Here is a 23,295-nt window from a genome sequence, read left to right on the forward strand (position 1 = left end):
TCCTTACTTCAGCGAAGCTCAGCCAACTGTAAATTTCTATCATATATATTAAGGTGATCTAAAAAACCCCCAAGTTCATTTTGTATATTTTCGTTTATTTCATTTTCTAATAATTGCTCAGGTACTGCTACATCAACATTTTTATACACAGAAACAATGTCAAAACTACTTATATTTGTATTTTGACTAAATCTACCGATTTGCATTTTTTTTTTTTTGGGAACTCTCAAAAATCATGCATATGTAATTTGATAGATTTAGTAAGATAAACGAAATTTATCATTCGATAGAAGTTCCAGCAGCAGGAATAGATTGCGAAGTCTTAAAGACCTTGGTTAAACTCTGTAACAAGTATTCAATGCATTTCCAATTCCCTAATTTGGCTTACCAGCAAATTAATGGTTTACAGATGGGCGCACCCCTCTCCGGGTCACTGGCGCATATTCTTGTAGAGCATATTGAAAATTGGGCGTTAAATTCATATTTCTTGAAACATGTCTTTTGAGAACGTTATATGGATGACGTAATTTCACTTTGGAATTATGGAGAAAATGAACTTAGGGGATTTTTAGATCACCTTAATACATATGATAGAAATTTACAGTTTACCTTAGAAATTGAAATTGCAAATGAAATCTCATTTCTAGATGTGTTAATTATTCGTATCTTAGATAAACACAATTTTACTATTTACATAAAACCAACATAAAACAATTGGTATTTCTATTTTAAATCAAATCACCCCCCGCAAGTTAAAAGAGCTGTCGTAATAAATTAAATAATAAACATTTGTTCTGGTTCCTACATCACAGCAGAACTAAATTTTATCCGGGACATACTTTTTGAAAATGGGTATCCTATTTTATTTATTAATAATACAATTAACCGTAGGCTGAAAAGACACTCCCGTAAAATCAATGGTAGTTTACCATGTAAGAATCCCGATAAGCCCTTAAACATAAATTACATCCCAAAAATCCCTACAGATCTCAAAAAAATCTGCACACAAAATAATTGGTATGTAGTATTTACCAATAATTTCAAAATCATAAATTTCCTAGATTCTGGTGAAGATAAAACCCCAGTTACTCACCCAAGAGGGGTCTATCAAATACCATGCGACTGGGGCAAATACTATGTTGGTAGAACTCACCGGAATTTAGAGAAACGCCTACAACAGCATAAAGATGATATCACTAAAGCTGTAAATTGTAATATTGCTACTGTTTCTTTTAATTCTACTTTAAGCAGCCATGTATTTGAAAACCCTAGCCACAAAATACTTTTTGAAGAATCCGTCCTTATTAGCAATGACCTAGGCATAAAGCAGGTAGTTCGATAAGCAATTGAAATCAGACTTAAGATTAATATTAATATTTCCTTAAATAGGGACCTTTGGGAATATTCACTAAATGTTCTATACACAAATTTAACTAAAACAATCTTACGAAATATTTTTAAAAGCCTGTAGATATTAACACAGAACCAGTCACAAATAGACCTTTGAGGTTAGCTGCCAAAAGGGCAAGATTTGCAATAAAAACGCGTTTTTGATTGTTTTTCTTTCATTTCAATGAATTGCCTTGTTTCATCTGACTTTATTTATCAGTCCTGGTTGAACTTCGTTGAAGTAAGGATGCTGGGACTGTTAAATTAAAAAAAAAAATTCATTTTAGTTTTATTGGTCGTATGTTGTTGTAAGTTTTTCTTATTTATATATTTTGTGGTTTGCTGAGGACGGCCCTTGGACATAGGATCGAAATATTAATTTAAATTAGATTTCCATTGTCTTACGGAAAGAATTCCCTGTTAGTATTCTTGCTTTTGATTTTTTTTCTACGGAAAGGCAGTGTGGTCTTCGTCGCTATTTACGTTTTTTGTCAAAGGTGTCTTTGGACAACGTCATTTTCTTAGGCGACCTGGTATTCAATCATAAGCTGTCCGAGGAAGGCAGCTTTGTTGCATACGAAGAATATATCCCAAATGTGTCCAACTATTCTTCTTTAGAACTGGAGTAATAACAGGCTGGCTTCGTTCTACAAAGAATCTCATTATTACTTATCTTTATTTCATACTTATGCCTAGAATTCTTCTCGGGCAATTTTTTTCGAGTGAGAGAATCCTCTTTTCGAGCTGCTGGTTCATTTTTCAGCACTCGCTGTCGTAGAGGAGCATAAATAATACGTTATTATTGAAGATATGTAACTTTAATTGTAGGAAATAGTAATTGATCTTTCAAATTGGCCTTATTCTATTAAAGGTTCTAGATGACTACCAGTTCTGCGTTTTATATCGATCATTATTTCGCTATTATAAAAAATTCAGCTACTGAGATACATTAACTCTTTTGCCTTCTTATGGTTCTCATTCTTTCAATGCAAAACAAGGGGTGAACTTGTGATGATCATGCTCTTTGACTTGTCTGCAATAGTGGTTCTTCCAACATTCTCGGAAGTTTGTATAATTACATCAAGTAGCTGCTGTAACCTCTGTATAGATTCTTCTTACAAGACTATATCATCGGTGAAGTCTAAGTCAGAAAGCTGCTTTCTGCTTACATTTACGCCGTATTCTGAGCTGTATCTCAATATACAATAAATTATTATAACGAAAATAAACGGAGAAATTACGCGTGACCAAAAGCCAACAAAGAGAAAATTCAGCTTGTTATTTCAATCTTTTCTTTGCCTCGACTATCATTCTCAGTACAAATATAAATTTGGAGCACAGTCGATCAGTTCTGAACCCATGCTGTACTTTTCGGAGGTATAAATCAAGTATATTTCTGAATCTGTGTAATGTAAGCGAAGCCAATAGTTTTCATGGTACTAACAGTAAGTTAATGACTCTCCTATTATCATATACCAATATATCTCCTCTTATAAAGAGTTTCACTAAAATCCCCTTGGACCATTCATGGGTGACCTTCCTTAAATTCTATATTTTGGTGAAAAGACCAAGCCACACAAAGACGTACTCTCTATGAATACTTCACCATTTCTGATGTGATGCTATCTAATCCTAGAGCTCATCCGCTCTGAACTTCTTTGCTACATACATTATCTCCGTTGTGTTTGGCGGGTCTAAATTGATGTCAAGCTGCGAAAAGGGAGTATCAGGTGCATTTTATTGGCCATTGGGTCTTCGTCTATTTAATGGCTTTTTGAAGTGAATAGCTCACCTCTCGTCAGAATGCTATACTGAACTAAAGACATCAGCTTCTTTTTGGTTCGATCTTAGAGGTAGTCAAGCCTCGATTCAGGCTAAAAACATGAAATCTCTGTGGTATAGTTTTGGCACCCTGAGAATAAAAATGGATTTTAAAAATTTGAATATTTTTTACTTCGTGATAGCAAACCTGTGAAGACCAAGGGCCTGAGTCTGTTGTTACGTCGGTAAATTCTACTAACCATACCGTAACCCTACCTGAAGGGGGGAGATAGGGGGCTGAGTCTCACCACCCGCAGAGGTCTAATGTTAAAAGAATTAATTCTAAGCATTAGAGAAAAGTTATTGTTTTGATGGAATTTGATGGTCTGTTTGTAATTTTTTGGCAATGTCGATATTTTTAAATCACCCATATGCTGCTTACGGCGAATATTTGAGTAAATACAGTTACTCTAGTGACATTTTCTTTTTTCTCAACAGCCTCCTGTAAAATCATTAAGCTCTGCCCCCAAAGGAAATAGTAAAGTTCAACGTCTTTTCGTGTTTCCATAATATGCGCATAGTATTAACAATTCTTGACTTAATTGTTGGGGGAATAGAGGGACATCGCCCTTCCAAGAAATTGGTGCTTCCGCTGAAGAGAATCCTCTTGAATTTTCCGTTGTGATAAAAAGAATCACTAAATTTCCCACTTTCACAACCAATGGATTTATAAAGCCAACTTGTTTAGTTATCCATCGAAATATATATCTTTTTTTTCAATACAAAGGCACTTTTAAGCGTTATTGAATCCAAGAGCGATTCCAAGAATGTAAAAAAGGCGAAAAAAAACATTAAAATATGAACCAAAGAGATGTGAAATAGAGGCCATGGATAAAATTACCGATGATCTGAAAGATTCAGCTAGACGGCATGATAGTAAAACATATCTGGCGTGTTAATACATTGAGAGGGAGTAGTCAATCTGGACTTGTCCCAGTTAATGATAGGAACGGGGCCACAAGTAGCCACAAGGAGTTAAAGAGAGATGGACAGAACATTTTGAGAATAGTCTAAAGCGAGATGGAGCTACAGGAAAAGATGTAGAAAAGAATGAAAAAGATTGTGACCTTTCAGATGAGAAGGGACATTTATTCTGTGAGGACTAATTAGTGACAGTATTGAAAGGACGACGTTAAAAATAAGTTACTGAAGATTATGAATATTATATTTTCTAGAAGAGTAAGTACCTAACGATTTTAGGAAAACCCTATTTCAGCTGTATAAGAAAGGTAAAAAGAGTGAGTCTGGTAATTATAGAGGCATTAGTATGGCTTCTGTAGGTAGCAAATTACTAAGTATGATGATACTTTTTAGACTTAGAGATTCTGTAGAAAAAGTTTAACGAGAAGAACAGTACGGTTTTGGGAAGGGTAGAGGGTGTGTCGACCAAATTTACTCTCTTAGGTTAATAATTGAGAAGTGCCTAATTCATCAAACACCTTTAGTCCTCAGTTTTATAGACTTTGAGCAAGTGTGTGATTCTGCTGATAGAAGAGCTTTAGCGAAGATCTTATCCTTGTCTGGTATACCAGACAAAATACAATCCTTTCAGTATAAATTGAAAGGATTAATGTTATGTAAGAGAATAACACTGTTGCGGTTAAGGTAAGAAATGAGGTTAGGAGCTGGTTTCGTATAAGATCAGGAGTTAAGCAAGATCCCCATTTTTATGGATCATTTTGGTCAACTTTGTCTTAACTAGCACAGGAAAGGGAATGGGAGAACACAGAATCAAATGGGGAAGTAAAACTCTCCTGGACTTGGATTATGCTTATGATTTAAGCATCCTAGATGAAAGGGTAAGGAAAATGAATGAACTTTTAGAGGTTTTGCGAGTTCAGAGTGCTAGAATAGATTTGAAAATTAATGTTAAGAAGACTAAGTCGCTAATGCTAGGAATAATTGAAGATGAAAAGGTAACGACGGGTAACGATAAGATGGATCAAGTGGACAGCTTCTCTTGCCTTGGTAGTATTATTAGTAAATACGGTGGGTGCAGTGAAGGCGCTAAAAGTTGAATAGTCAAGTTCAAGGTGTTTTTCACATGGGAAAAAACTTTTGAAGAATATGAAGATAAGCTTGCGAACTAAGATTAAACTATTGGAAGTTATATTGACACGGTCTGTGCATGAAGGATGACATATTGCCAAAGATTGTCCTTTCCGACCAACCGTCTAGGGCTAATCGAAAAGCAGGTCGTTTTCGGTTGAGGTGGATGATGTGGTAAGGAGAGATTTATGGGAAACGGGAACTTCCTGGGAGGATGTTAAGTGGGGGGGGCTTTGAATAGATTGGGATGGAGGAGGAGAGTTCGTAGCTGTGTTGGCCTCAGACGGCTTTTTGCTGCGGTGAGTTGTTAATTGTAGTACCAATGGTTCTAGGAAAATGAATGAAATTCTATGAATTGCGTTCAGTTGGATATTGAAAAGAGATAAGAAGACTTCTTCTATTCTTTGAATAATTTGTTTTTTCAAATTTGTTAGATAGACTACACTCTGTTGATTGATCCACGCTTCATAGTGTGCTTTGAAAGGTAAACTAAACAAGAAAAAAGGTGGTTTACTTTCAAAGCTATGTATTTTAACTTATCTGTAGCTTGGGCGCTGAAATTCTTGTATTTCTAGAGTCCTACGTGCAAATGTAACTAAGGTCGACGAGTAGAGGAGGGTTATGGGTACTTGCAGGTTTTAGCATAAAGGAATTTTGTCTAAAAAAGACAAATTTTTCTCTCTACTTTAAAATATTCTGGCTAGGCCTATTGCTGCTCATCTTTTGAACAAAATTGAATCGGAGAACATTGAAATTCATCAAATTCTAGAAATTTCTTTGAGCGTGCTATAAATTTTTATTGTCTGCTTTCCTGATCATTTTAATAACAGGTAGCATAGATATGGTAGTTTTTTCCCTTGGTTTGCACCAACTTATGGCTGTTTTATGTTCTCTTTTAGCTATCTAAATCCTGGATAAGAGATATTTGGTTCAATCTAGATGGAACTTAATACTCTTAAACTAGTCTTTATTATCCATAAGCCTCTGTCACATAAAATAAATGTAGGCAAACACCCGAGGATGTCTAGGCTAAGGTCCTCAAAATATTTAAAATTTAGAAAATAAATTTTTAGAAGTAAAATAGAAAAATTTCGTCGTCTCTATTTTTACATTATTTTTTTTTTGCAACCTTTTGCTCCTGCAAAAAATGCTGCAAAAAATGATGTATACGGGCTTGTATAAATTTTACTTAAGATTACAAGACAAATACTAGAAATATTTAATTTTGGTTGGACTCTTACATAAGAGCTTAGACAATCTGCCAAAGCTTCTATGCGTAGATCAAAACAGTTACTAGGAAGTTGTCCATGTCTTTTAATAATAGTTTCACCTTTCAAGACAAAAAAGAAATGAGTTGTCTCGTTTTAGTATAAGGGGAAATGTATTTTCTTGGTTTAAGTCTAATTTGGATGATATATTGATTTCTGTTGATGCACTTTTCCCTTCGCCCTCAAAATTGAATTTTGGCTTAGGGTTAGTTTTAGGATCTGTGCTATTTTTTGATTTATTTGAATGATTCTTTTGTGTAGTAAATAAGCAGTACCTTATTAATTGTTGTAGACTTTCTTATCCTAAACCTTCCCTTGCCCATAGTGGTAGCCATAGTTCGCCTTCTTCTGATGTCATTGTTTCTTTTGCTGATGACAGTACACCTGACGCTTCGAAAAATTGCTAATCAGAGCTTCGATTAAATCTGAAAAAAATTTTGGGAGAGTAATTTTATGGCTTGACGCTAATTATCCTACCCTAAATCTAGCCCTAAGTTTACCTTAAATAAACCAGTTTTTTTTCCCGTGCTTCTCAGGTTAATCCTTATTTATCTGAAATTCACCATCCAAATGGGATAATTCTCAGATCTAAATATCGATATGTTATTTTTTTGGACATTGTTGTCGATGAAAACCTGTCTTTTGAACGTTGTATTGATCTGATTAAAATGAAGATATGCAGGAGTCTCGGTATTTTAAGGAAGCTTAAACATCCTGGATCAATTTTGAAAACTGCTTGGTCTAATCTTATGTTTTTTACTATTCAATAGTATGGATGTAAACTTTTTTTTCTCTATTAAAACCACTTTCTAAGGTTTACAATAACCTTAGACCTCACTCAGAAAACTTATTGCTCAAGATTTATCTCTTTACTCGATTTCGAATCATTGTACATTCTTTCGTGTGTATGTTTTATTTTTCTCAGCTTCATGGTGACCTCTCCAGCCCCTAAGTGTTCCGCTATCTTTTACCACTGATCAAAATAATTATCATCTTCAAAATAAATAAAAAAAATCATATTCAAACTGCTTTTACTTTTTGTGTAAGGTCAGATTTCAATTTTTCAATGGCGAGTCATTTTGTATGGAATAAGTTGACTGAATCAGATCGAAGGTGCCACACTTTCAGGTTGTTAAAAAAAAAAAAAAAAATCGGCTTCTTAGAAGCTATTTTATCTCTTTTTTCATTGTGTATTTTTTTGCTCTTCTCTTTGTGAGTAAGTGAGTATCATTGTTTTTTTCTTGAGTTAGTGACAGGTTTGTTTTCCCCCTTCTTTACAGGCCGACGAGTCTCTGGGGGAGTAGTAAAGTGTAGTATTGTATATGTATTTCATGATGAATAAATCTTATCTTATTCTCATCTTATCACATAACATTCTTGACAATAAAGACATACCCAGTCATAACCCAGAGTTTCACATTCGGCAAGCATAGGAAAACCCAGTGCACATAAAGTACAAACAGAACTGTAACCAGACTGAGGATTATAACTGTGTATATTCCGTTACCTTACCTTAGATATGACTGTACCTCCATAGGCACCCAGGTTATCAAGGAGAAGCCGCCAATCTTCCTTTTGTTTTTCTGCTGCCAGTATATCCTCCCACAAATTTTGACGTGTGCAGACTGCGTAGATTTGTCTGGTACGTTGATTGTTGAGTGTTTCTGGGTATACCTCTGCGACATGAACCAGTTTGTTGCCAGTGGTATGCTGAATTGGATAGACGAAGACTGTCCATACGTAGTACATAGCTAAGGCATCTCCATCTGCGATCTCTTATAACATCTGTCACAAGAGGCTGGCCCGTCTTGTTGTGAATGGATTGATTAGTTATCCTCTGCTGCCAGTGGAGGTTGAGATTCTTCTTAGACGGAAGATTCTGAAAGCGAATATTCTTCTCTCGTGTTCCTGGTTCATGTGCTAGGTATCGGCTGCGTGTAGTAGAACTGGTATAATAATGCTATTGAAAAGTCACAATTCCAACTGTGGAGAGGAGCTTTGGGACCGCCAAACTTCCACTATTCTATTGAAAGCTCTATTAGTTTGACCAATTCTTTTGAGTGAGTAATTCTTTTGAGCGAGTAATTCTTCTGAGTAAGTAATTCTTTTGACTGAGTAATTCTTTTATATTCGATCCAGCTCTGTAAATTGTGCTCCCAAGGTATTTGAAATAGACGAACTTCTCTATATGTTACTCTCCACATGTGATGCTCGAAGGCGAGTCTGTGGTAGGTGTACATTTTGTTTTCTCTCCATTTATTTTCAGGCTAATTTGGCTTCTGTTCTCCGTCACCTGGTCTAGGAGTTGAATTCCCTTAATCATCTATATATCCTTTGTTTTCAAATATATATCCAGTTTATACAGGTTTGATGGACACTCTTTTAACCTATCCCTCTTTATATAGTGGTCCTATAGTGAAAATAACTTTTTTTTATTATTATTTTAGTTCCGGGCAGATTGAATAGACCGTGCTTTTCTTAACAATTCACACAAGATTCCGTTTTATTTTCAACAAAGCACTCGTTAGCTATTAACCATAAACTTTTGAAACATTTCAGGTCCTTAATTAATTTTTACCGAAATTTTATCAAATCAATTGTTGTTCGGATTATTTTTCGTATTTAAAACTTAACAGACTGTGTAGCCAAAGTCTTGGCATTGGAAGCTATTTTCCTACCAGTATACCTCATCCTTGAGAAAATTGGAAAAGTTTAAAAAAAAACTTGAGTTGAGCTGTTTAACAGTACATTGGAAGGCTGGCAGGTCAGCTTCCAGATTAGGGTTGGGTCAGAGATGGATAGGTTCTACACTCCAGAGGCACCTAGGTTGGGTCCTTAGGGTTGGATAAAGATATACACTCCGAAGTATTTAACAGCAGAATTTGAGTTGTGCTATAACAATATCCGAATTAGAGTTAAATGAGGCTCAACTGTTGTGGAAACCTGGTCCCTCAGATTGTAACTTTGCCAAAACTATATAAGAAGATTCAAATCCAAGTTATTTTTTCCCTTTTATTAAATACGCACGAAACCGGGAACACGGCAGTAGTAAAGCAAACAAAGCGCCTAATCTGGTCAGTATATTCAACATTCAGTTTGGACAAGTTAAAAAACTATATTACATAAATACGCTTTTACTTCGCAATTATGACAATATAAAAAGCGGGAACAGAATTTTGCTCATATCTCGTGTGTCTTGGGACACTCGGCTGTAGTTTGAGGACATCGTGCTGTCGCTTTCAGAGATAATCTCGGTTGAAGGGAATTATTAAGGGGATGGGCCATTTCGTTGAAAAGGGTGATTCAAAGGGGATAGCCCAAAATTTTGGCAGAAAGCCTGGTAGTGGTCAGATAACGTTTTAAGCTCAAAGTTCCAGAGCAACCCCAGACGAGGAACTTTAGAGTCCCTGGATGCAGTAACTAAGATCCTAAACTGCATTCTTTCTGGTAAGTCAAACTGTAAGTATAAATCAGACATAAACATATGTTTATGGTACAAGTGGCTGTAACGAATGGTATTGTTAGTCTTGTTAATTATGGGCTAATCTCTATTTATCACGTTTTTAGTGAGCATTCTTAGCAGTTGCGTGGTTATTATATACATTCCTAATGATGAAATGTTCCAATCGCTATACACACAAATTTCAATAAGACTTCAAAATGAGCAGGAATGTCTCGAAGAAAAAGAAGTGTTCTTCTTTTAAGTATTGGATGGCATTTAAATAGTTTTAAGGCTTGTTCTGGGTCTGAAGGTGTATATCTGATATCCTTGATATATATTAATTAGTTTGTCGAACTTTCACCTGGAAAACTTTCAAATTAATATCATAATTTCATCACAAATAATTTAACTGATGATGTTTCCCAAGGGGTGACTGCCTTTTAATAGAAATGAGCTTCCTGTACCATGGAGTCAAATTTCATGCCTTCATCGCAATTTTACTTGATGCATAACTGATACTTTGTTGGTTTTTTTGTTTTTATTTTATTTTGAAAATCAAGCATACGTTCATTGACTTTAATTCGTACGTGTAAGATTTGCTAACATCCCTAAGAGGGTATGATTGATGCCTATTATTATTGTGTTAAAACAGAAGGTTGGAACTAAGCATGGCTTCAGTTTTTTTTTTTTTTTTTTTTTTTTTTTTTTTTTTTTTTTTTTTTTTTTTTTTTTTTTTTTTTTTTTTTTTTTTTTTTTTTTTGAAGGCTTTTGAAAATATCAGCTACGATCTACGGGGTTTTTGAAGAAGCAATTTTTGGAAGAGTCTTCGTAATCCGTATTAAGAAATGTAGTTTTTCTTTTTCTTTTTCAGCTATCGGTTAGAGGAAAAAACAGAAAGGAGAAAATAGAAGATTTTTGGAAATCATTTACCAAGTCAACTGATGAGATACTTCTTTCGACCACTCAGAAAGATACTGATGATTTCTTTGAAAAAGAAAAACATTTTTTGGTGGCTTTTCATGAGCACTTGAAAGATGCTACTTATAAAGCAGACAAAATGACAAGGGCACATAAAGGTTAAGATCAATTTCCCTCCTATGTTTAGTACAAAGTATTTGTAACCTTTGAATTTCTATCAAGGGAGTGTTTTTTTTTCCTCTAAGAAGGATTTCAGTGAATATAATTTTAGATTAGGAAGCCTGTCTGTTTGGAATATCCTATGCGTGCGTGTATGTGTGTGTGTGTTACCTGCTCGAGTTATTCTCATTGCAAAAATTTTGGCTAGATCAGGCTCAGACACCCAGAGGCACAATTAAGAAAATAGCTCTAATTTCCATCCGATCAAGATTGATCGTGATCTAACAACCCCTTCTGTTAGGTGTTCTGATGACAAGAATCTAGTCCCCTAACCTTTTCTCTCTCTCTCTCCCACAGAGGTTGGGTCAGCTCACAGTCTCGAAAAGACAAAGACAAAACATCCCACCAGCTTTTGTTTAGATCCGAAACATCTTTTAGTAGATATCCTAATGACAAAAATAGAGGATACTTCAGCAATGGTTGAATTATGTCTGGACTTCCAGTAGGCACAGCAATGTCTTACTTCCTCGTAGGTCCGATTGAGATCTAATGTCTTTTTCTTGAGCTCTTACAACGAATAGGCACGAACTACCATTTTTCTCCTCAAATGGCGGAACAAATATATTAGCAAGGCAATCTCTTCTAGTAGGCGTCCTTATGAGAAGGATTCAGGGACCCGTCTTGCCCCGCAGAGGTAAACTTGTTTCTCTACATCTAAAAGATACAACATTATTGCTTCTCCGTAAAACAATAAAAAAGGATATATTCTTAGAGTACCAAGGACATCAAAATAGGAACATTCCCCCTGGACTTATCTTAGGCATTTTTCTTCTAAAAACTTAGTGATTTCATGATTCTCCTTTGGTTATTCCAAAATTATGAAGTCTTTAGGGGAGTGTCAAATTTTCGTCGGTATTGGCACGCTGAACTGTAAAAAGAAATAAGCAAAACTAATTCCTTAAATTTGACTATTCTCATCGTCTGCAATATTTCAATTGATTCCCAACTTCAGAAAGGAGCTAAACTGTAAAACATTTTTTAAGTCATATGTTGTTGTATATATATATATATATATATATATATATATATATATATATATATATATATATATATATGTATATGTATATATATATATATATCTATCTATATAAAAATAAGTTGTCTGTCTGTCTGTGGATGGATCAGGTGACGTCACCTGAAAAAACTGGATCAGGTGACGTCAAAACTGAAAAAACTAAAAAAAGGCAAAAACTACAAAAAAAACTAAAAACTAATAAAAAAAATAAAAAAGCTAAAAAACTAAAAAAACTAAAAAAAGGCAAAAACTACAAAAAAAACTAAAAACTAATAAAAAAGCTAAAAAACTAAAAAAACTAAAAAAAGGCAAAAACTACAAAAAAAACTAAAAACTAATAAAAAAAATAAAAAAGCTAAAAAACTAAAAAAACTAAAAAAAGGTAAAAAACTAAAAAAACTAAAAACTAAAAAAAAAGGAAAAAACTGAAAAATAAGCTAAAATAAAGGTAAAAACCAATAAAAAACTAAAAAAAAAACTGAAAAAACTAAAAAAAGGCAAAAACTACAAAAAAAAACTAAAAACTAATAAAAAAAGTAAAAAAGCTAAAAAACTAAAAAAAACTAAAAAAAGGTAAAAAACTAAAAAAATAAAAAATAAAAAATAAAAAAAAAACTAAAAAAAAGGAAAAAACTGAAAAATAAGCTAAAATAAAGGTAAAAACCAATAAAAAACTAAAAAGAAAAAAAGGAAAAAACTAAAAAAAATTTTCATCTGAAAAACTAAAAAAAACTAAAAAAGGTAAAAACTAAAAGAACTAAAAAAGAAAAAAATAAATGACGAAACTCAAAGAGAAAGCGACCAGGACAAAAGGAATGTTCGATTAGCAATCAACAAAGCACCGGGACACAGGGAGTATAAATGACGACCAGGACATAAGTAAAAAAAAAAAACTATCTATATATATAAAAACTAGCTGTTGGGGTGGCGCTTCGCGCCACCCCAACACCTAGTTGGTGGGGGCGCTTCGCGCCCCCCCCAAGCCCCCCCGCGCGCGTAAGTCGTTACGCGCCATAATAGTTACGCGCCATTGTAGTTGTGTCCCTATGTTATATAAACTTGCGAATATACAACATTCTTTGCTGTCCCATTGTCTTTGCATATAAATAGATTGTCAGGTTATCCCCCTGTTTCCCCCGGTGTCCCCGTTGTAGTTGTGTCCCTGTGTCCCGGTCGTCATTTATATTCCCTGTGTCCCGGGTCCCGGTCATCATTTGTATCCCGGTGTCCCGGTCTGTATATACATTCGTTTTTTAGTTTTGTTTTTCTCCTTTATTTTTTTCCTTTTTTTTCTTTTTTAGCTTATTTAGATTTTTAGATTTTTTAGTTTTTTTTATTAGTTTTTAGTTTTTATTTCTTTTTAGTTTTTTTGTCCCGGTCGTCATTTATATCCCCCTGTTTCCCCCGGTGTCCCCGTTGTAGTTGTGTCCCTGTGTCCCGGTCGTTATTTATTTTTTAGTTTTTTACCTTTTTTTAGTTTTTTTAGTTTTTTAGCTTTTTTATTTTTTTTATTAGTTTTTAGTTTTTTTGTAGTTTTTGCCTTTTTTTTAGTTTTTTTAGTTTTTTAGCTTTTTTATTAGTTTTTAGTTTTTTTTGTAGTTTTTGCCTTTTTTTAGTTTTTTTAGTTTTTTAGCTTTTTTATTTTTTTTATTAGTTTTTAGTTTTTTTTGTAGTTTTTGCCTTTTTTTAGTTTTTTCAGTTTTGACGTCACCTGATCCAGTTTTTTCAGGTGACGTCACCTGATCCACGATCCACAGATCCACAGACAACTTATTTTTATATATATAGATAGTTTTTTTTTTTTTTACTTATGTCCTGGTCGTCATTTATACTCCCTGTGTCCCGGTGCTTTGTTGATTGCTAATCGAACATTCCTTTTGTCCTGGTCGCTTTCTCTTTGAGTGTCGTCATTTATTAGTTTTTTCCTTTTTTTTTTTTAGTTTTTTATTGGTTTTTACCTTTATTTTAGCTTATTTTTCAGTTTTTTCCTTTTTTTTAGTTTTTTTTTATTTTTTATTTTTTTTAGTTTTTTACCTTTTTTTAGTTTTTTTAGTTTTTTTAGTTTTTTAGCTTTTTTACTTTTTTTATTAGTTTTTAGTTTTTTTTTGTAGTTTTTGCCTTTTTTTAGTTTTTTCAGTTTTTTTTTTAGTTTTTTATTGGTTTTTACCTTTATAGTTTTTTTAGTTTTTTAGCTTTTTTATTTTTTTTATTAGTTTTTAGTTTTTTTTTGTAGTTTTTGCCTTTTTTTAGTTTTTTCAGTTTTGACGTCACCTAATCCAGTTTTTTCAGGTGACGTCACCTGACACATCCATCCACACATCCATCCACACATCCACAGACAGACAACTTATTTTTATATATATAGATAGAAGATAAGTTGTCTGTGGATCGTGGATCAGGTGACGTCACCTGAAAAAACTGGATCAGGTGACGTCAAAACTGAAAAAACTAAAAAAAGGCAAAAACTACAAAAAAAACTAAAAACTAATAAAAAAAATAAAAAAGCTAAAAAACTAAAAAAACTAAAAAAAGGCAAAAACTACAAAAAAAACTATAATCTAATAAAAAAGCTAAAAAACTAAAAAAACTAAAAAAAAGGCAAAAACTACAAAAAAAACTAAAAACTAATAAAAAAAATAAAAAAGCTAAAAAACTAAAAAACTAAAAAAACTAAAAAAAGGTAAAAAACTAAAAAAAACTAAAAACTAAAAAAAACTAAAAAAAAGGAAAAAACTGAAAAATAAGCTAAAATAAAGGTAAAAACCAATAAAAAACTAAAAAAAAAACTGAAAAAACTAAAAAAAGGCAAAAACTACAAAAAAACTAATAAAAAAAGTAAAAAAGCTAAAAAACTAAAAAAACTAAAAAAAATAAAAAAAGGTAAAAAACTAAAAAAAAATAAAAAATAAAAAAAAACTAAAAAAAAGGAAAAAACTGAAAAATAAGCTAACATAAAGGTAAAAACCAATAAAAAACTAAAAAGAAAAAAAGGAAAAAACTAAAAAAAATTTTCATCTAAAAAACTAAAAAAAACTAAAAAAGGTAAAAACTAAAAGAACTAAAAAAGAAAAAAATAAATGACGACACTCAAAGAGAAAGCGACCAGGACAAAAGGAATGTTCGATTAGCAATCAACAAAGCACCGGGACACAGGGAGTATAAATGACGACCAGGACATAAGTAAAAAAAAAAATTAACAAAACTAAAAAGAAGGTAAAAACTACAAAAAAACTAAAAAGAAAAAAAAACTAAAAACTAATAAAAAAACTAAAAAATCTAAAAATCTAAATAAACTAAAAAAGAAAAAAAAAGGAAAAAAATAAAGGAGAAAAACAAAACTAAAAAACGAATGTATATACAGACCGGTACACCGGGATACAAATGACGACCGGGACACAGGGAATATAAATGACGACCGGGACACAGGGACACAACTACAACGGGGACACCGGGGGAAACAGGGGGATATAAATGACGACCGGGACAAAAAAAACTAAAAAGAAAAAAAAACTAAAAACTAATAAAAAAACGAAAAAATCTAAAAATCTAAATAAGCTAAAAAAGAAAAAAAAAGGAAAAAAATAAAGGAGAAAAACAAAACTAAAAACCGAATGTATATACAGACCGGGACACCGGGATACAAATGACGACCGGGACACAGGGAATATAAATGACGACCGGGACACAGGGACACAACTACAACGGGGACACCGGGGGAAACAGGGGGATGTAAATGACGACCGGGACAGGGAATGGTCGATTAGCAATCACCATCAACAAAGCTCAAGGGCAATCATTAGAATCATGAGGTATAGATCTGAATACAGATTGTTTTCCCATGGACCATTATATGTTGCATGTTCAAGAGTCGGTAAACCTGACAATCTATTTATATGCAAAGACAATGGTACAGCAAAGAATGTTGTATATTCGCAAGTTTTACGTAGTTAAAACCATATATATATATATATATATATATATATCTATATTCACAGGTGGGACATAGGGACACAACTACAATGGCGCGTAACTATTATGGCGCGTAACGACTTACGCGCGCGGGGGGGCTTGGGGGGGGCGCGAAGCGCCCCCACCAACTAGGTGTTGGGGTGGCGCGAAGCGCCACCCCAACAGCTAGTATATATATATATATTACTAGCTATTGGCTAGTAATATAACCCCCCAGGCCCCCCAAGCCCCCCCCCCGCGTCCCGGTCGTCATTTATATTCCCTGTGTCCTGGTGTCACGGTCGTCATTTGTGTCTCGGTGTCCTGGTCTGTAATTTATCTTTTAGTGTCCCGGTCGTCATTTGTATATCCGGGTCGTTATTTGTGTCTTGGTGTCCCAGTCTGTAATTTCTCTTTGAGTGTCCCGGTTCTCATTTATATTCCCTGTGTCCCGGTCGTCATTTGTGTCCCGGTGTCCCGGTCTGTAATTTCGTCAGTCGACAAACATGACGTCAGACGACAAACAACTTCATGACGACATACAGCTCAATCCTAACAATGACGTCAGTCGACAGACACACAAACAAACAACTTATTGTTATATATATACTAGCTGTTGGTGGGGGCTTCGCGCCCCCCCCCCCCCCAAGCCCCTCCGCGCGCGTAAGTCGTTATGCGCTATATTAGTTACGCGCCATTGTAGTTGTGTCCCTGTGTCCCATCTGTGAATATAGATAGATATATATATATATATATGTTTATATATATATATATATATATATATATATATCTATATATATAAAAATAAGTTGTCTGTGTGTGGATCTGTGGATCAGGTGACGTCATGTTTGTTCGCATATGACGTCTGAATTATTTCACACTAATACAAAAGAAGAAAAAAACTAAAAAAGGTAAAAACTACAAAAAAAACTAAAAAGAAAAAAAAAACTAAAAAAGCTAAAAAACTAAAAAAAAACTAAAAAAAGGTAAAAATCTAATAACTAAAAAAAAACTGAAAAAAATAAAAAAAGGCAAAAACTACAAAAAAAATAAAAACTAATAAAAAAACTAAAAAAGCTAAAAAACTAAAAAAAAATAAAAAAAAATAAAAAAAGGTAAAAAACTAAAAAAAACTAAAAACTAAAAAAGAAAAAAACTAAAAAAAAAAGGAAAAAACTGAAAAATAAAAGAGAAAAAGAAAACTAAAAAAATATGAATAATGTCTGTCTGTCTGTCTGTCGAGTGACGTCGTGTTTGTCCGCATATGACGTCTGAATTATTTCACACTATACAAAAGAAGAAAAAAAACTAAAAAAGGTAAAAACTACAAAAAAAAACTAAAAAGAAAAAACTAAAAAAGCTAAAAAACTAAAAAAAACTAAAAAAAGGTAAAAAACTAAAAACTAAAAAAAACTGAAAAAACTAAAAAAAGGCAAAAACTAAAAAAAAACTAAAAACTAATAAAAAAACTAAAAAAGCTAAAAAACTAAAAAAACTAAAAAAAGGTAAAAAACAAAAAAAAACTAAAAACTAAAAAAGAAAAAACTAAAAAAAAGGAAAAAACTGAAAAATAAGAGAAAAAGAAAACTAAAAAAATATTAATAAATATAAAAAATATAAATATAAATATAATATAAATTAGCAATCAACAAAGCACCGAGACACAAATGACGACCGGGACACAGGGAGTATAAATGACGACCAGGACATAAGTAAAAAAAAAAACTAAAAAAACTAAAAAAAATGGTAAAAACTACAAAAAAACTAAAAACTAATAAAAAAAACTAAAAAATCTAAAAATCTAAATAAACTAAAAAAGAAAAAAAAAGAAAAAAGGAAAAAAATAAAGGAGAAAAACAAAACTAAAAAACGAATGTATATACAGACCGGGACACCGGGATACAAATGACGACCGGGACACAGGGAATATAAATGACGACCGGGACACAGGGACACAACTACAATGGGGACGCCGGGGGGCACAGGGGGATATAAATGACGACCGGGACACCGGGACACAAGGAATATAAATGACGCCCGGGACACTCAAAGAGAAATCACAGACTGGAACACCGGGACACAAATGACGACCGGGACACAGGGAATATAAATGACGACCGGGACACAGGGACATAACTACAAAGGGGACGCCGGGGTGCACAGGGGGATATATAAATGACGATGGCGACTCAGGGAATGGTCGATTAGCAATCACCATCAACAAAGCTCAAGGGCAATCATTAGAATCATGAGGTATAGATCTGAATACGGATTGTTTTCCCATGGACCATTATATGTTGCATGTTCAAGAGTCGGTAAACCTGACAATCTATTTATATGCACAGACAATGGGACAGCAAAGAATGTTGTATATTCGCAAGTTTTACGTAGTTAAAAACATATATATATATATATATATATATATATATATATATATATCTATCTATCTATATTCACAGGTGGGACATAGGGACACAACTACAATGGCGCGTAACTAATATGGCGCGTAACGACTTACGCGCGCGGGGGGGCTTTGGGGGGGCGCGAAGCGCCCCCACCAACTAGGTGTTGGGGTGGCGCGAAGCGCCACCCCAACAGCTAGTATGTATATATATATATATATATATATATATATATATATATGTTTTTAACTACGTAAAACTTGTGAATATACAACATTCTTCGCTGTCCCATTGTCTGTGCATATAAATAGATTGTCAGGTTTACCGACTCTTGAACATGCAACATATAATTGTCCATGGGAAAACAATCCGTATTCTGATCTGTACCTCATGATTCTAATGATTGCCCTTGAGCTTTGTTGATGGTGATTGCTAATCGAACATTCTCTGTGTCCCCGTCGTCATCTATATATCCCCCTGTGCCCCCCGGTGTCCCCGTTGTAGTTGTGTCCCGGTCGTCATTTATATTCCCTGTGTCCCGGTCATCATTCGTGTCCCGGTGTCCCGGTCTGTATATACATTCGTTTTTGAATTGTTATATGATGAAATAAATTTTTGTGTTTTTCCCCTTTTTTTCTTTTTAGTTTTTTTTTGGTTTTTACTTTTTTTTTTAGTTTTTTAATTTTTTTTTCTTTTTAGTTTTTTTTGTAGTTTTTACCTTTTTAGTTTTTTTTTTATTTTTAATTTTTTTAGTTTTGATTTTCTCCTTTATTTTCCAGTTTTTTTCCTTTTTTTATTTTTTTTTTATTTTTTAGTTTTTTTAGTTTCTTAGCTTTTTTAGTTTTTTTATTTGTTTTTAGTTTTTTTTTCTTTTTAGTTTTTTTTTGTAGTTTTTACCTTTTTTTTAGTTTTTTTAGTTTTTTTTTACTTATGTCCTGGTCGTCATTTATATTCCCTGTGTCCCGGTCGTCATTTGTGTCCCGGTGCTTATTCCCTATGTCCCGGTGTCCCGGTCTGTAATTTCGTCAGTCGACAAACATGACGTCAGTTGACACACAAACATGACGTCACTCGACACACAGACACATAGACAACTTATTTTTATATATATACTAGCTAGCTATACTAGCACCCAACACCTAGCTGGTGGGGGCGCTTCGTGCACCCCCCCAATACACCCACCCCCACCGCGCGCGTAAGTCGTCACGCGCCATATTAGTTACGCGCCATTGTAGTTGTGTCCCTGTGTCCCACCTGTGAATATACATATATATATATATATATATATATATATATATATATATATATATATATATATATATATATATATATATATATATATATATATATATATATATATATATATATATATATATATATATATATATATATATATATATATATATATATATATATATATATATATATATATATATATATATATATATATTATATATATATATATATATATATATATTATATATATATATATATATATATATATATATATATATATTTTTAACTACGTAAAACTTGCGAATATACAACATTCTTGGCTGTCCCATTGTCTGTGCATATAAATAGATTGTCAGGTTTACCGACTCTTGAACATGCAACCTATAATTGTCCATGGGAAAAGCAATCTGTATTCAGATCTATACCTCATTATTCTAATGATTGCCCTTGAGCTTTGTTGATGGTGATTGCTAATCGAACATTCCCTGTGTCCCCGTCGTCATTTATATATCCCCCTGTGCCCCCCGGCGTCCTCGTTGTAGTTGTGTCCCGGTCGTCATTTATATTCCCGGTGTCCCGGGCGTCATTTTTGTCCCGGTCGTCATTTGTGTTCCGGTGTCCCGGTCTGTAATTTCTCTTTGAGTGTCCTGGTCGTCATTTATATTCCCTGTGTCCCGGTGGTCATTTGTGTCCCGGTGCTTTGTTGATGGTGATTGCTAATCGAACATTCCTTGTGTCCCGGTCGCTTTCTCTTTGAGTGTCCCGGTCGTCATTTATATTCCCTATGTCTCGGTGTCCCGGTCGTCATTTGTGCCCCGATGTCCCGGTCTGTAATTTCGTCAGTCGACAAATATGACGTCAGTCAACACACAAACATGACGTCACTCGACACACAGACACATAGACAACTTATTTTTATATATATAGATATATATAACTTAGTGTACCGCCAAAAATTGGTGATGTAAATGTGTAGTTTTCAGTGTCACCAAAAATTGCATAGCTGTATATAGAAATCTTTATTTGATACTGAATTCCCGGTTTTCCCTAATTTCTTAAGATATGTATGGTTGTGTAAGTTTCCTCGTAACTGATTAAAAAAAATTCAATCTCATTGGCACTATCATTGGTACTTAAAAAAATTCTTGACTTGATATTTAGTCCCATTCATCCTATTTGCTCTTAAGTTTTCCATATATTAAGTAGGAAAATAAGTATGATTATGAACGAGCTCAGATACAAATGGAAAAAAGGACTAAAGAGAATAAATTTAGTTGTGTTGTTTTCAACTGCAAAATAAAACAATGATGCTCGAGCAGTCTAATATGTTTTTGTTTATTGCTAATTGTTAAAGAACCACAACAATATTGTTCATTATTCATTTTTTCGAGAGAAAAGAAAAGAATTTTTGCGTTTCCATTATTCAAAACATTTATATTTGTCATGTTTAAGAGAAATTTTCTAAAGAAAAACCGGAAAAGAAAGTAAAAAAAAAAGATACAAAGAACGAATGCAGTCAAAGCAATAATGCTAGACAAAGCGTCCAAAATTACTCAAATTGTATTTAAAACAATGCTAGAAAAGGAAGTCTTATTAACTTACAGAGATAAATGCAGAGACCATGTAGAAAAATTTTAATTTATGCTTCACTAGTTTTGTTTATCTCCCCCTCTTCACTCCTTTGTCTTTCTCCATCTCTTCTGCCCTCAATTTCCTTCATATTTCTTTGTCTGTTCTCTTCTCAGCGAATGTGTGCCTTTTTTTTCAGATGTAGCAGATTCAATGTTGAAAGTGGCTTCACAATTAGCTCAGTTAAGTGCGATGGATGTCTCTCCTTTAGAAGAATGCTTTCAAAAACTTATTGACTATTTAGAAAAATCAAGGGTAAGCTCTCTACTCTACTAACATTGGCAAAAAAAAAGAAAAAAGAAGCGCTTCTGTTTGTGATAGTCTGCAGAAATTTATGCAGACTGGTGATTTAACAAACAAATTTTTTCCAAAATATTTTGTTTATAGGCAACGCTATGGAGTTGCCCATGGTAAAGAGCCAAAAGGCTTCAATGTATTATGTTTTTATTTTTCCCCAGAGGAACTTTATGTGGAATGGTTGGTCGTATAAACTTTGAAGAGGGCTGGGTCGATTAGAAATCAGAAGTTCTAGTGCCCTTTTAAGAGTCAAAAGTGATCAGAGCAGGGTAGCAACCAGCCTCCCCCATGCCCTTTTTCCCAAATTCATCGAATCAAAATTTGGATATAGCCATTTCGTTCAAGATAGTCCAAAGGTCAAATAGCTTTGCCTCCGGTGTTGGAAAACCCGGCAGCCCCCGGGGAAAGGAGTATCAGGGCTATGTAAGTTGCCTATTGTCAATATATTAGGACTTTATAGAAGGGGTGGTCACGTAAACTTTGGAAGATTCTCATTTGAGTTGATATTAATAGTTCTAGTTTACTTTTTAAGAGTAGTTGAAATTTTTAATCCCCTTTTTAAGAGTCAAAAGCGATCAGAGGACAACCAGCACCCCTTTCCCCCGCGCCTTTTTCTAAAACGCATCCGATCAAAATTTTGAGGTAGCTATTGTGTTCAAAATAGTATAAGGAAAAATTGCTATAACTCAAGGGTGACAAATCTCTAAAACTTCCGGGGCAGGGACTATAAATGATGCAAGTTGCCCATTGTTAATATGTAAGGCTTTTCATTAAGAGAAAAGGGCGTGTTTGGTCCTGGATCTCCAAAAAAGTTTATTGTATCAAGGTGAAACTTTAATTGAATGTTGAGAGGGATGTTGACCTCAATCAAAACAAACTATATGCCTGTTGGCTGTGAAAAATGAGTGTCAGCAATATCTAAGCAACGGCTGAGGTTATTAGGGGTTTCAAGGGTATGTTGGTTATATGGGTTTCAACTTTCAAGGTATTTTGAAGAAAGATTGCCGGGCACTCAGTCCCCCTCTTATTGTCTTTTTTAGTTCCCCCCTCTCTTCTACGGTGATTGAAATTTTGTAATTACCATTTTGTTTAACTTTGTCGAAAGGTCTTAACAGCTGGGCCTCTAGGAATGCCATGACCCACACAGCTCGGCAAGGCAAGGATTGTGAACTGTACAATTTGCCTATTGTTTGCATGCAGGGTTTATTAAAGGCAGCGCAATAGCGCTGTCTAAGTAAAGAACAATGTTGGCATAATGTTTTTTTTTGTCTTAGACCAAGGCACTTCACGTTGAAGGAATTGTCGTAGAAACTACAAAAAGGGCTCATTTGATTGGAAATTGAAACGGCTAGTGCCCTTTTCGACGGTCGAAAGAGATTGGAAGGCAACTAACCCCCTCCCACGCCCTCCCTTCCCCCAAACACATCCAATCAAGATTTTGAGGTAGCCATTTTGTTCAACTTAGTTGAGACATCTGGATATTATGTATTTGAGGATGACACCCCCCTACAGCCTCCAGGGCAAGAGTTATAAGTTATGCCCTGGGAGCATACAAGATTTTTATAGAAAGCCTTGTCGTAGAAAATTCAAACAGGGCTCATTTGATTGGAAATTGAAATGGCTAGTTCTTTTTTTGACAGTCAAAAGTGATTGGAGGGCAAC

General features: G+C 33.9%; 1 protein-coding gene across 7 annotated transcripts in view; it reads left to right on the forward strand.

Moving 5' to 3' along the window:
- The window catches only part of LOC136030165 (sorting nexin-6-like), a 106,127-nt gene that overhangs the window by 53,507 nt on the left and 29,325 nt on the right, over positions 1 to 23,295 (forward strand). For all 7 annotated transcript variants that reach the window (XM_065708899.1, XM_065708901.1, XM_065708902.1 and 4 more), the window contains 2 exons: positions 10,841 to 11,045; positions 21,476 to 21,591. In XM_065708899.1, the coding sequence (XP_065564971.1) occupies positions 10,841 to 11,045; positions 21,476 to 21,591 (321 nt within the window). The remainder of the gene's footprint in view (positions 1 to 10,840; positions 11,046 to 21,475; positions 21,592 to 23,295) is intronic.

The sequence above is a fragment of the Artemia franciscana genome, chromosome 8 (assembly GCF_032884065.1).
Source record: "Artemia franciscana chromosome 8, ASM3288406v1, whole genome shotgun sequence".
In the NCBI taxonomy this organism is placed as follows: Eukaryota; Metazoa; Arthropoda; class Branchiopoda; order Anostraca; family Artemiidae; genus Artemia; species Artemia franciscana.